This window comes from Mizuhopecten yessoensis, unplaced genomic scaffold (genome assembly GCF_002113885.1).
Source record: "Mizuhopecten yessoensis strain PY_sf001 unplaced genomic scaffold, ASM211388v2 scaffold6209, whole genome shotgun sequence".
NCBI classification, from domain to species: Eukaryota; Metazoa; Mollusca; class Bivalvia; order Pectinida; family Pectinidae; genus Mizuhopecten; species Mizuhopecten yessoensis.
The window spans coordinates 38,334-54,220 of NW_018406435.1; the positions used below are offsets into that span (position 1 = coordinate 38,334).

The 15,887-nt window shown below is 35.2% G+C and overlaps 2 protein-coding genes across 3 annotated transcripts in view; both read left to right on the forward strand.

The window, feature by feature from the left end:
• The window catches only part of LOC110451807 (multiple epidermal growth factor-like domains protein 10), a gene marked incomplete at its 3' end in the record, with an annotated part of 43,691 nt that overhangs the window by 19,263 nt on the left and 8,541 nt on the right, over nucleotides 1-15,887 (forward strand). The gene's annotated exons all lie outside the window — the stretch shown is intronic.
• Nucleotides 8,136-15,887, forward strand: part of LOC110451806 — a 10,906-nt gene continuing 3,154 nt past the window's right edge. For both annotated transcript variants that reach the window (XM_021499988.1, XM_021499989.1), the window contains exons 1-2: nucleotides 8,136-8,318; nucleotides 14,378-14,593. In XM_021499988.1, the coding sequence (XP_021355663.1) occupies nucleotides 8,225-8,318; nucleotides 14,378-14,593 (310 nt within the window). In that variant the 5' untranslated portion in view covers nucleotides 8,136-8,224. The remainder of the gene's footprint in view (nucleotides 8,319-14,377; nucleotides 14,594-15,887) is intronic.

Sequence of the window (15,887 nt, forward strand, 5' to 3'; positions counted from 1 at the left end):
CCCCCCACCACCACCACCACCACCACCACCCATCCCCGTGAAAGAATAATGCCTATATATACATTTTAAATAGTCTATGATATTTGCCATCCCCTCTCAGTACATCTGACATGCGTTAGGCTAGCACGTCTTAAGCTTACCCAAACGTCACCTAACGTAGGTGTACTGCTTTCAGTATATCAGTAGCACTGCTTTCAGCGCCTGGCTGGAGAGGGTTTCTTCCAGGTTTAGCCGGATTTCCGGCCACGCAAGTCACTGCTGTTGCCTGTGCATCCCTGTTTATACCCAGTCTCCTAGCCCTATGTAACCTGTACCGGACACCCATTATGATTGGCCTAATCTATGACGTATGCGCTGTGATCTCGGAACCTTTTCCGGTAACTGCCCAAACACCAATTTAAACAAATAGACTGCACCAGTGACAGCCGCCGTATAGGCCATCGAATACCTTTGATTACACTAGTATTGTAATACATTGATTTACAAGGATAACAGTTTAATAAGTACTTAAGCTAGAAACCTGTTTCCCACATTCCTTCATTCTTAAGACCAAAGACATATTTTACCTAAACTATACCTTTGTCTTATCATACAGTTACCCTATCACCTGTATATGGAAGACTCTAGGAATCTGTCCGAGCTAATACAAACGAATAAATAAAAGTTACAAACTTACAAACAGACTTACCCAGATAGGTTTCCTGTAATAAGTAATATTAGAATACAGATAAGGATCAGGCAATTACTAGCCTCGTTGTATGAAGGAAAATAAACAAAACATGATAATAAAACAAAACAATTGTCTCAATTATACATACAAAAAGTAGATGCATGAAACAGGTAATATAATTCCCGAAAGAGAATACATACAATTATATGTAAAATCGGCAGAACTTCCTGTAAATCCAGAAGGAACAAAGTTTGTCCACTGAAATGTCACTGTAAGTTGGCAAAGTTCTTGAAACTGAAAGCATAACGCTTAACACACTGGCACGCTAAAAACACATGCATAAAGCTTAAACCTGCGAGTCTGTCAACAGTATCAGCAGTCTGTCTAGCAGGTGGCATGGATCCATTTTCCTCCTGGATTGGTCCTCCGGTCTTGAGCGTGCGGACCTCCCATACCCGTCGTCTCTCTCTCCCTGCACTGAACATTTTTGGGACATTGAACTCGGTGGGACTGACCACAGTTCCTTGAGAGACTCATCCATGTTCACAAATCAACTGTTGTAGAAGCATACTGGTGTTAGGCAGCATACTTTAATATTACTTTACCTGTCTAAATTATTAAGGTAGTTACCATTAAATCGTTGAATCCCATTTCTTTACAAACATAAACTCAATTGCAATAATGCAGAAGGTTATATCCCTTAGAGTATGGACGGTCTGTGCACGATGTATGCACAACATACCACCGCTATAATTGGTGCATTGGGTGGTCACATAACTGCACTATGAAACGAAATCATGTTTTGACGACGACATTGTCAACAACTATTTGTAAGTCTTTGTTGAGAAATAATAAACATAATTCGTTTCAGAATATCAGCACATGAACTTTTTAGTGAAAACGAATATTAAAACGGCTTGCGGTACCTATGGAAAGCTATTTTTTAACATTTAAAACTTTTTTCAACTGAAGATACATACTTTTTAACTTAAGTGAAATTCCTTTTAGCTTAAGTTAAAGTCATCTTTATTTTTCTTAAGTGAGGAAACACACAATGAAGAAGGTTGATTTATCTTCAGGTTAAATAAATTCACTGTTGAAACATTAATTTGATTAATTCTCATTAGCCTGAACAATCAACATGAAGGTTCGGCTTTTGAGTTTCTAATATAAGCTCTTACTGTTCCAGTCGAGCAATCGAAAACGTTTACCAAGCACCGCAATATTTTTCTCTGTTTCTAATTATGTATATTCCTACGGATTAATTCGTGAGGTTTTCATTCCCGATAATTTGAGTTTATATATTTTGAATTGAAGATACAATTTACTCGGATGTGTATGATAATAAAAGTTGCATGTCTGATCAAAAGTTATGCTTCCACAGATAAGTGTATTGCTGAGTTATGATTTATGACCATCGACAATAAAATAGTGAAATCTGGTTCACTAAACATACTCCGTAATGTTAAATCAATGTCCATCAGCGAAATGTCAGCTAACAAAAAATATTTTAGAAATTGGCGCCCTTTTTTAATATCCACAATTCAAATTTATAAAATAACAAAAAAAGTAATTGATCTTGCTTCTGATAAGGGGTTAATATTTTACTTTTGTCTGTTGTCAAACAAATTCGTACTTAACTAATACCATTCATTTTTAACTTTGCGAGCCATTTAATCATGAAAGTAGAATGACAGAGAGGTCATTTGGAAATTTGTTTTTTATTGATAAAAAGTAACTAACCCATTAGATAGTTTGCCATCCTATGTGGCATTTGAGCCATATAGTGTTTGCATGCATTGCTCTTAAAAACACGATAATCGCTAGTTCCATTTCCAGTACTTTATCCCAAGCGACAATGTTTGCTAACTTAAGCAGGTCAGGTGATACAAGGGGAATAATTCCTTACCTGTGGCCTGCCTGATGCTACAATAAAACAGGCGAATCGGTATGCATTAACAATAATTGAAGACAGCATTATAATATGGGTTTGGTTTTGGATGGAAGGCAAACGGTTGGGATTAAAATGAGAGAAGAGTGAACAACGATAGTATGATAACTTGAGTATTTGTTTGTCAATATAATTGCTAATGGGTTATTAAATAACCTACAGTCTACCGTGTACAGTAAGCTATTGTTGTCACTTGTTTTGTTTCTGAGTCCATTTTCTGTCTGCGTTTTAAAGCTTCAGAGACCAGAACGATTCAGAAACGTTTTATCAATATACGCATCCACTCAAATACTGTTTATATTTTGTTTGTTGTTGAATATATTCTCAACAGCTTAGATCATGTGAAGACTGGTGCCTAAGTGGACACAGCAAACCAAAACATGTAACAGAAATATAAAGATATTGTGGTCAATTGTTGCAATGAGAGCAGTGGATGAATTTGAATTATTCATTACCCCCGTGGTAGAAGACATGGAAGGAAAACCTCAGATTCGGCAGGGATCACTCATTTGTCACTTTTAACGATTATATGCTCAGTAAATAATATTATGTTCTTTTCATATCATTCACTGTGTATGTACTGTAAGTGGAACTAATCTTAGTTTTGGTATCGCTATCAAACAAGAAAAAGTAGTTACACCAGTGGACACCACATACCAGGACATGTAACAGAAAGGATAGATATACTTGTTAAGTGTTGCATTGGGAACAGCGAATCAACTAGGATTCCTAAATACCCCCGTGGTAGAAGACACGGACGGAACACCTCAGATTCGGCAGGGGTCCCACATTTGTTGTCTTTCACGGTATTAAACTCCGTCCATATTATTCTATGTGCATATGTAAGTGGAACTAATCTTAGTTTTGGTATATATATCAAAAGAAGAAAAATGAGTCATTTTTGGCATATATTGTGTATATATTTAAGGTCATGATAATCAAATGTGTATATCTTCAATACTCTCATATTGATAGCGGTTTTCTTCCATTATAAAGAGAATGTCTACGCTTTCGAATAGGATCTCATTTCTGTTTTGTTCCGGTTCGATGACCAACACAAAATTTGAGGGCGTGTTAACCCGGAAGTTGCACATGTGTATTCCCCACTGTAGTTATAAGCCACATAGTATACTGATTATTGACAAATTTGAAGCAGAAACATATTAATTTCCGTGTATAAATCACTCTAATACAACTTCCATTGAGACGTACCTAACAAAAAATAATAATTTCATCAATCAATCTTTCTTGATAATGATGTGATGTTAAGTTTGCACATTTTGACTTATTCGGGCTCTCTTTGAAAACCTTGCTTTCTTGATCGATTAAACACATTATCCGGACTTTCCACAACTCTCAACAACTTTTTCACAATAACTACATGAATGTAAAAGGTTTGTACTGTCTGACCCCCATTGTGCAGGGAGGAGGGGCCCAATAAGGGATACAGAGGAATGAATTAAATATCCTTCATCTGCGGTTTGGATGAAGGTGTTTTGACCAAATGTTAACAGTAGCATCCTATGGGGAAGGGAAATCAATTTTGAATAAATGGTTGGTCTGAAACCCCCGGGGGCAAAGAGGCGGGGTTAAATAGGGAAAATAGAAAAATAGCTTTAACATCCGTCTCCTTTTGTAAGAATGACAGGATTTTGACCATATTTGGTATAAAGCATCATTTGATGAATGGGACTAAAATATACAGTATAAATAGTGGGTTTGACCCCCTGGGAGCAAAGGGGCGGGGTCCAATAGGGGAAACATAGCAAAACCCCCCTTTTCCTGTAAGAATGACAGGATTTTGTCCAATTGCATATACACATAATCCCTGACTAGCCATGTAATACTTGTACACTACCAGCAACATTTGGTTATTCAAACTTCAATTTTGCTAACATTTCCAGGCGAGTGATACAGGCCCTCTGGGCCTTTTGTTAAAGTGGGCCTCCTGTTAAAGTTAAATTAATTACTGCTTACTATTTAAGAAACACCTCAATCCCCATATATGCTGCTCAAATTAGGTTTATGCCGAAAAAAGCTTAATCACTGCCTACATTTTAAGTTTGTTACTGCTATTTCTTGGCTCCTTAAATGTCATTGTGCATTTTTTTTATTTATTTTTTACTAAAAAAAAATTGTACAAGTATGTTAATTGATTTGCAATGCAACAGCTTAAATATCACATTCTCCTCGATTTTTGCTTAAAACAACGCCAACTCTATTTCTCCATTCTTTGAGTCCCAGGGCAGCATATGATCAACTGACACATACATAGCTGTTCAACATTTTTCAGGCCAGAACTTCTTATAATATCGATTAACATGTTTTTGTAACAATAATAATTTCTAATGAATGAGATGCCGACAATATCTAAGAGATTGTCAAAATGTCACTTCTTGTCACAGATACGACCTCTATACCACTGGGTACATGTTTTGTATTTCATTATGTACACCTAGCTCCTTTTTTAAGTTCAATATCTTCAATACATGAATGGTTAATGTAGATTGTATACTTCAGTATATGTCACGGCTAGTTACACATGTTCTGCCTAATCAAAATTACACCGAAGATCAACAGCACATAAATGAATGTCAGGATGTCAAATTATATAATACTGATCAATATCGATACAACAATCAACATAAATAATAAACATACAGTTTTGCGCAAATTTTATCGAAGCAAACTTCTAAATATCGGAGATCAATGTTTAGGTCAGAACAGGTCAAACTGATGATCAATATCATACATATTTTTCATTTCGCATTTTTTGTCGGAGCACATATATATCAAAGGTCAAAATACAGACAAACTAGGGTTATTTGTTCAGGGGTTATTATTATTAAGGACAGTATAACATGCATTACACTTGCACATATTGTTTTAACAGTATGGCATACGTCGATTTGATGATAACTTTAAATCAGCAATACTTATAATTGGCAAATCTTATAGATCAAAATAGGCCAAAGGTAAATATGTAGGTCTCCAAATGCCAAAGGTCATTTTGATATTTAATATCAGGTAAGACGAAGCCTGCTATTCTTGTACATTTTACATCAAAGGACAATATATGTATGGGTCATCAAAGGTCATAGATCATTCTACTTAAATGTATAGTGATAGGAATATCCATATGTAATATTTTTCATTAATGAAACCAATTGTATCTGCCCTAACTAGATTTTTAACACACCATGTGATATAAAACTAGTGACCGTGCTAATCAGCTATACACAGAGCACTGGCGTATGTGTCAAATACGCATAAACTTAAGCCTGACCTTTCCAGGGATTTAATTGATCTTTTAACGGATGTTGCAAGGGTAAGCGCATGCTCATAGTCGCTTTTCGCAATAGGCAAAACAAATTTGTTGTTTACCTGACAAATATATCATCTGCGAAAGCTTTATAAAGAACAAAAACGAAAGTATTCACTCTGTTAAACTGCGTACACATTGTATATGACTAGGAATGATACAAAGCTGAAACACCTTACACGCATATTCCTTAACAATATACCTTTTTAGTTTATTCATACAGGTTCATTTCTAAAGAATCAGTCTATTTTGCATTTCAATGAGGATAAAGCGCGGTGTGTAGTTACCTGCGGTCACGTCTGGAGCACATTTCAATAGTACCCCCATCGACGTATGATTATAAAAGTCACGCGAGACCTATTAAATATTTTACATTGACATATCAGATTAACTGTTGATAACTCTCAACTGTTTAGGCGATATATGCTGATCGTAATAATTGATTTTACCTTCGTCTAGTTTATATTTTTAAATGGGATTAGTTTTGATAAAGAAAAGAAAGAGTCATGTTTTTTGTATATATATATATTTCTGTAAAGGAATAATCTTCATTAAATATTTCCACTTAATTTTTTGTTACAGATGCATTACTGGCTTATTCTTAATCAAGCATAAAACAATATCTCAACAATATAATAAACATGTTTAACTACTACAGTAGGAACCTATTTCTTCCATCGACTTATCGAGTTACGGATGTCGTCATAATCTGTTATGTCAACATAAAATATGGATGTGTCGCATTTATGTTTTCGTAATGTCGATATATTATCACATTTCCCAAGATAACGTTGGTAGGTAACTCGGCTTAAATTCCTGGTATACTAGGTGTGATATCGACTTGCGACTTGTTGATTTGTTATACGGTTGTGGGATCGTTGTGTACACGGTGTGTGAACGATGTGTGCACCATGTGAAAACGATAACAAATCTGGACGACCATTGCTTGTGCACTTTTGTGCGGACGATGGACGATCGTAGTGCGATAATTATCGTAGTTGGTGTAAATTGAAGAATGATTTAACAATATATACAGTTTCGTGTTTAAACATATAAACTTGATTTTGTAGGTTTTTTTTGATATATCGAAAGCTTATCTTTTTATCTATACTTTCTTAAATTTAGAAATGGTGTTTTCGGTGGATGTATTTTAAACGACCTAGTTCGACACATGTAAAATTACAACAAATATGGAGTTGGTCCCATATACATAATAAACGTATCCACTTTGTACAGGTACGTACCTGGACCGTAGTTTTCCTCATCCGTGGTACTTGCGTAACTCGTCGAGGTGTGAATTCCAGGTAAAGGGGAGATATAGACCAAACCAAATGCAACTAACAAATACTAAACGTCCAGTTGTGTTTTCATAACAGTCATACGGTATAATATATCATCTCCCTGTGTCAGGCACAGGCTATGTAAAACTCTGGTAACTCATCAAATTGTTATTTACCTGTAGCCAAACCCATTGCTGACAGTCTAACGGTCACTGTAATATTGCGTAACACGCATTGTAAAACTGTACAAAATCTTGATTAGATGATGTGAAATTATTATATATAGTGTGCATTATTGCATACGAACCTTAGCTTCCGTATGTTTTTCATTCCGTGATATTAATCAACAAAATGTACCAAATCGCACAGTTGTGCGTAGATAAGCACACAACAGGGCGAACGATTTTGAAATCGCACATGTGTACGCACCATGTGCGGACGATGTGTGGACGTTGTGTGCATGATGTATGCACGGTGTGCACACGTTACTTTTGGTGCGTTGTACGGTCACACAACTGTATTCCCCACAGAATTAGCATGAGACGTACTTATGCTAATTAGGTCTGTTCAGCAATATGACTCGTTTTGGGATCCGAATGTCGGTTATAAAGCCAGGATAAGAGAAACTCATATACATGTAGGGGACAACCAGATTAAGACAGGCTTATCGACACACTTTTATATTTGAAAATATAATGTACGTCCATTTGAATTTAAATTATAATAATGAAATAACTTTTCTTGCCAACGAAACCCGTCGGTTACTTGTCAGAATATACCTTATGCATACGACATTAAAATTCTTTGCCAGTAGAAAACTATCAAAGCAAGTTATAGACATGTGTACAGGCAACAAAACAAGATTAAAAATACTGACAAAATCACAACAACAACCTCATCGAATGGCCTTGCAATTTTGTTGTTTAGTAGAGCAGAACGTTTACTTACTCATTGGATACCTGTGCGCTTGCGACGGAGCAGACACAAAACTTTCGTTTTATATGGTACGCAGTATATGTAAAATGAAGGTGTGTAATATCTGGCTGCTGGAGGTTCTGTGTCTCTTATCAACTTTAAAGATTGTCAACACATCAGGTATGATTTGATGTGCGCTTTCTGTTTATCCTTCATTATTATAGTAAACATATACGTCACGTTGATATGGACCTTCATGTTATAGCACAAACATTAAGTGTTTAACCATGGTACAACTGGTAGGGGTTAATATATAGCTTGTACCTAAGGTTCATGTTTTATACTTCCGCATTGCACAGTTGCTGTGATGTAGCATCAAGCAATATGCATTTATTTCAAGGTATGCACATGTAAAAACAACACATGCAAAATATACTAGCTATGTTTCAAATATTGCGTGACAATGGTTATGTGTCTCTACTGTTCTTTCGTTTATACTGACATTTGTTGGGAGATTGGTATGTTTAACAACACTGTTCGCAAGTCAATGACAACAAAACATCAGTCTATCAATCAACACATTCTATATATATAGCCTAGCCAAGGAGCTTATGGTCTTCATAGATTAATAATATCGTATTATATGTATCTTGTGTCTACGTAATGTAAGTGCTTTGCGTTTTGACGTGTGTATCTTGACGACCTCATCAAGTCTTCTTTGTAGGAATTACTTCCTTGTCCCACATATAGGTCTCATAAGTAATAACGACAGTATGATCCGATATGAACATTGGATCTGAACAAGCAAACGGTTCGTCGGATTCGTATTACTTGAATAGATATAGGCAAAACAGAAATAACGACAGTTTGAAGCAACTGTTTGTTGGGTGGGGTTTACTTAAATACAAATAATGGCAAAAAATGTAGTAACAAAGGTACAGACAAAGATATTTTTCAAGTTTTTAGGTCGATCCGCCCATTGTTCGAGACAGACTCATTGACATTTTCATTTCATAACATTTAACAGAGATCAACAGTCACTAAAGGACAACAAAAATACAACAAAAACAGAGTAGTTAAGTATGTGAAGCATGCTGTTGTAGTTTCATTTCATGTTTTTGTTCATTTCATCAAATTGTATTGACAAGATGTTGTAATAAATTGATTGAATAACAGGCAAAGCCTATATAAATTCTCTCCGTCAAATGGCCAAAGTTGAATAAACAAGGAGATATAATATTTTAGACATGTTGCAAATGAAAAAAATAACACAAAATAATTCATATTAACACAAGGCTAAGGGGAAGTAACTCATGAAGGAAACATCTCACACACCTCATACACACTTACACACACATACAAGTACATGTACAAATACATTTATTTCAGCATATATATATACACTATCATACACAGCTATTGGCAGGCTTATACCAAAAGTCCATGTGCATATATTGCACAGGTCACTGCTACCAACAAACGTAATAGACAGTAGTCATGTTCAACTAGAATTTCCTGGATGAAATATAGAATACATAGTACTGTTGTAGTTGCATACCCTAGACTGGCTACCAGCCCCTAAGATTTTATGAAGAATTTCTCAACTGCATTTTACTACTAGCTTATCCCCACCCCCCCCCTGTTTAGAACTTAGGGTCTGATCAAATCTATAAAAACCACCATTGGAATAGTGTTTAGTGCAGAAAGGTCAAGCCCATATTACATTACTGCGATCATGCTGATTTGTTTCGGTCATTAAGATGTGGTTGGGATGTGACCAGGGGCAGTTTTATTACCATGGGTTCACAAGTGATTGTTGGAGTGGGGGGATTGGGCAAGAGGAGTTCCTTTCGCTGCGTCCATATGGTATTGGCTTGACATCATAGAGCCTGTTTTGTTAAAGTTTGATATGTCTGAACATGGATGAAGCTATTTCCAAATTATTGAAAAAACTAAATTATTCAGAAAACGACCTTGGTTAAAAGTGTTGTCAAAATTACTGTGCAGTTACAGATGTTTTATTTTTATAAACGAACTGGAAATAGAAAAAGCTTGACTTTTAAGATTGCCCTATTTGTTTTCATAAACTATACAAAACGCTCTGATAGAATGTTATCTGTTTATGGGTCAGTATTAATAGATTTGATGTATTATCAAGCTTAAAGCCTTACTCAGACAGATATAAAAAAAAAACTTTGTAATTACAAGAATGTTTCGGGTAAATAAAACCATGATGACTTTTTGAATCAGTTTTAGCTAACTTAGTCCGAAGAGCCAGTGAGCATATGCCGTGGTGCCAATTCCGTCGTCCGTTCAACTTCAACTTTTTACTTCAAACGACTTCTTCTGAATAACCAAAAGGCCCAATATGATGATAGTTGGCCGATAGCATGCTTGGATTAAGGGCTAATAAATATGTTGAAATGAATGACCTTGATTTAAATTCAAGGTCACATGGGTCCATATGTTTTTTAAACCTTTAAACGTCATCTCCTGAATAACCATAAGGCACATACTGTTGATATCTGGTCAGTAACATACTTGGATAAAGGGCTGTTTAGTTTTTTGAGCTCACCTTGCCCACAGGGGTAAGATGTATTTAATTCTTTTAACAGGTTCTTTTGAATGACTTTGAGTCAAGACACTATTTTTCCTATAGTTTTATCTTAGTCCACATTTAAAGTTCAACAAGCCCCCTATAATAGATGCTGTAGTCACCTAAAATTCGAACCCCCTACGTCTTATTCAAAGACCTCCAAAAAAAATCGGAACTTATACATGTAATTTGCATATATTGCACTTGTAAATAGGCTATGATAAATACAAAACTAACCAGATTAACCTAGTCAATAATAAAGCCTTAATATTGATGTTGTCATACAAAAATTGCTCACCGGACTTTTAGCATGTCAATCGCTTTTGCGACCCAACTGAGTGCTAAGAAATTACCAATAATTTAAAGATCATTTATATACCTAGGTCATGCGGAGCTTTATCTGTCTTCTCCTAGCTGTTGGGAGGAATTCCTTCCTCAAAAAAGATAATAAAATATAAAATAAATTTCAGATGATATGCCATTTAATAACATTCTGTGATATTATGAAGGCGTTAGACATGTTATAAACATCAAAGCTAAACAGTGCAATATAACATGTCTAGCGCTTTAATATACACATTAAATGTTAAGAAAGGATACTTTATATGATGTTAAAGTGGTTTTTATAGTTATAGGTGTGTGTTTTTTCATATATTTACCTGTAAACTTATGTAAGTTCGACGTTTCACCATTTTTTGGACAAAGCCATAGGAACAATAATCTACTTTTGAGGCTGGTATGCATCCCCACACCCCTAGTTAAAGAGAAATTACCTCCGCATGACATAGGTATATAAACGAACTTTAAATAATATGTCATTTCGTAGCATTCAGCTAAATCACTAAAGATATTGACAAGTTATAAGTCCAGTGAGATATGTTTATGAAGACATCTGCCTTGATGTTTTATTATTGACTACCTTAACCTGGTTTCAAGTAGCTTACGTACAAGTTCAATATATTTTAATTACATATATATATTCCGATTTTTAATGAGGGGTCTGTGCATATGACATACCAGGGGGTTGAACGTTAAGGTGACTATTACACATGTTTAGCAACTTGTTGAACTTTAATGTTACAGGTGTGAGATTAACACAAAATGAGCGATGCAGGCCCATTGGGACTGTTTTTATACCCAGTAGGTAGCATAAAAATGTAACAAGTGGTTAAAATACAAACATAATATACATAACATCATTATATGTATATTGTTTACATCAGCATTATGTCATAACAAACATGACAAAATAAATTATAGGCCCATTGTTTACTAGTACAACCAGTATGTAGTCAGAAAAAAGGGATGAGAGCAATAACAGGTAAGGTGCTGACCAGCCTTCGGTAATCAGGTAGTCAAATTACAAACCTTATCCACATTTGACCTGTCTCTAAAATCAGATATCCAAGTGATGAAAAATATTAGTTTTTTTTTTTCTAAATAATTCAATATTCTAGAGACGGGGAACAGTCTATGCATATTCCACTGGTAAGCTTGTAATCAAAGGCTTATTGTACAAACGTGTATTCTTGAGGTAAAGTAAATTAACACAAATAAAACTAAATAAAGCCAGTGAGGAAAAATCATAATATAATTGTTCGTGCAGACGCCGTGCGCCCCTGCAAAGATTACACACACATGTACCACACTGTACTTAAGTCTCATGTTGAATCATTTAAATGTACATTTCTGGAAAAATCTGAATATAAACATGTTATCATCTCATTTTTAACTCGCCTGGCCCAAAGGGCCAAGTGAGTTTATGCCGTGGCGCGGTGTACGTCGTCCGTCCGTCTGTCCTGCGTCAACCTGTTTACTTTAAACACCTTTTTCTCTCTCTGAATAACTTAGGGGCCTAGAGGGTTGATATTTGGTCAGTAGCATGCTGGTATGGAAAACTACCGAGTTTGTTCAAATACATGACCTTCGCCGAATTTCCAGGTCAAAGGGGTAAAATATGTTAAAATCTTTTAACAACTTCTTCTTAATAACCAGAAGGCCGAGAATGGTGATATTTGGTCAGCAGCATGCTGGGATAACGGGCTACAAAGTTCCTTCAAATTAATTATCTGAACCTGAATGTAATGTCACTGGGGTCAAATATGTTTAAAACCTTAAAACGACTTCTCTTAACGATTTTTTTCTGAATAACCAGAAGGACTAGGAATATAATATTTGGTCTGTGGCATGCTAGGATGATGGGCTACCGGGTTTGTTAAAATGAATGACCTTGACTCATATTCATGGTTACATGAGTCCATTTTGTTTAAAATCTTCAATGACTTCTTCTGAATAACCATCAGGCCTAGAATACTGATATCTAGCTAGTAGCTTGCTAGGATAAACACCTACCACATTTGTTAACATGAGTGACATTGACTTCTAGTTAAGGTCACAGGGGTCAAATTTGTTTCAAAATCTTTAAACGACTGAATAACCCGAAGCATAGAATGCTGATATTTTGCCAGTAGCATGATTGAATGGATTTGTAACAAATCATTTGAATGACCTTGACTCACTTTCAAAGTCAAATTTGGCCAAATATGTATAAACGTTTAAATAACCTTATCTCAAAAAACAAAAGGTCTAGGGTGTTGATATTTGGCAAGTTGCATGCTGAGATAAAGGGCTATTCATTTTGTTCCGTAAAATATTTTAAAATATTTTAACATGTCCTTATGAATAACTTATAGCCATATATACTGATATTTTGCCTATAGCTTTATTTTAGATCACTTTAGGTTACAAGGTTACAAGTGTCAGATTAATACCAGGTGGGCGATGCAGACCCATTGTGCCTTTTGTTATCTCTTATCTTTATTCAATCATTTTGTTATTGATCGATTGTTTTTTGTGGGTTCATTTTCTGTGACTTCTTTAAGGTGATTTTCTTTTGATTTGGTTTATTAAATTACTTACACTATGATAACAATTATAATTTATAATCATTAGATAAACATTTTTTTATCAAGTTACGGTCATATCATCCGACATTTTCAATCGTTGACCTCTGTTTGATACCTAGTGGAGTGGAAGCGACCAAGTCTGCCATTTTGATTTGCAGAGATTGTCTCTCGCAGCGTTCTTAACACCGTGCTTACAAGAACAACTACGGCATTATATTTTCCCAAAAGCTTAATTCACATATTCTGATTAATAACGTGATGTCATGTCTTAAAGATTAATATTTTGACATAAATATCATTCGGTTACAAGCTAGCCGATGGGGTATGCACTAACATTAGCATATTGCATAAGTGAAAACTGTTTTTGATCGTTTATGGCTGTTTTTAAATTAAATGTATTAGCTGCATATGCATTGTATCATTTATTTTAAAACGGAGAAGAAATCTGGATCATTATAATTAGCTGTTTCAAATAAAAGTCAAACATAAGTTAAAAAGGAAATCATCATTATAATAACAAAGTCCTTGTTATTGATACATTTTGGTGTGTTTGATACATTTTTGTACCTATATCAATATCCGTTCTCCATTAAATTCTACTCATCATTTCTCTCTTTTAATACTTGATTTTACCATCAACACATTTATACACGGACGACCTTGCAATGCTGAGAATAGTGACAATGAATAGTACTTTAGATTAGTAATATATACAATAATAATTCATTATTTTATAGTTAACACCAGCCGTGAGCCAAATACCAAAACCACCACTCAAAGTTCAAACCACAATGCTATATACTCAAGTGATAAGGCAGTAGATGGCTGTAGAAAACAAATATTCGACAGCCAAAATTGTTGTTCACATACACAGACAGGTAAAGAGGAGGCATGGTGGCAAGTATATCTAGAGGGACTGTTCGTTATGGATTACGTCAAAATATACTACAGAGGTGAGTAATCGAATATTTTGATTTTCTTTTCAACAAGAAAACACAATTCTGCTTTTTAAGGTTTTACGTGATATTCGTGGCCTTTAGACGGTACTGCGTTGTCTAACTGCATGTCGTGAAAGACGACTAATGTAAATCCACCCCATCCCATCCGTCTTAATATGGCACTGGCTATTGCGAAGTCGTTGATCCCGGAGTTGAGATTATTGACATTCAAAAACGATATTTACATAATTAAGTATATAAAGACATTTATGTTTAGCTATACATGGTTAAATCGCCCGTTAAGCCTACCCCGAGAAAGGTAAAAACAACACAGATAGATTGACGTCATTCAACATAACAACACAGAAAGCAAAATGCAGTGTACATTTAATGACGTATATCGTATACAATAAACATGTCAGGTTGTCTATGTTGTTAGTATGCTTTCCATCAAGTAGACATTATGGCTAATGAATCTTCTCCACACCAGAGGTTTTTATAAGACTGTTTTATATAGACCCTGATTTAATTCTGGGTTATTAACGCCGGCTGTTATGTATAATACTGGTATTGTAAACCTCAAGTGCTGTAACTCGGTTTTCTGTGCATACGTAAACACGACAACGGTCGATACATGCGTATGTACTCCTGTCCGTGTTACTGTGGATAGGAGGTGTGACAAAGCCAAGCCTCGTTAGGCACACTTTTATTAAGGGAAATTACTGAAAAAAAATGTAAGAACAACCAACATATAATCAATGAGTCCTCCCTTTATACATGCTTTAATGTGATATATCAATTTAATGGAACCTACCAGAAACATTACCGATAGGAATATAGTTTTATCTAGATAAAAAGACCTAGTTAATAATAAGGGCAAACCGGGAAGTGTTGTAAAGTAGGGCGTCCGAAAGTGAGTTGGAAATGAAATAAAAGTCGTACGCTACCGAACGTAGTAATATGTGCTGCAGAGGTTTTATCCCAAAAAGAGAAAACAAATGAAAATCCCTAATTCCTTATGATGTTTCTGCATCGGTCGCCTGTTATAGAACTGTTATAAAATAGTCCTGTAAATACCTAGGAGCAAACGTAACTTGGTATATTGTGTACTTCGTAGTGATAAAATGTAAAGATCAAGCTAAAGATGTGTAACTAGTTTAAGCTTGTTACTTCCAAGTTGCCTTCTTATAGGAAAATTAAGAAAAACTATGAGCTAGTCACATTTTGATTACTTTGTATACACGTCAGGAACAGGTACATGTATATGCTGATAGTTGAATAAGAAAATACAATCCCTAATCACACCCCC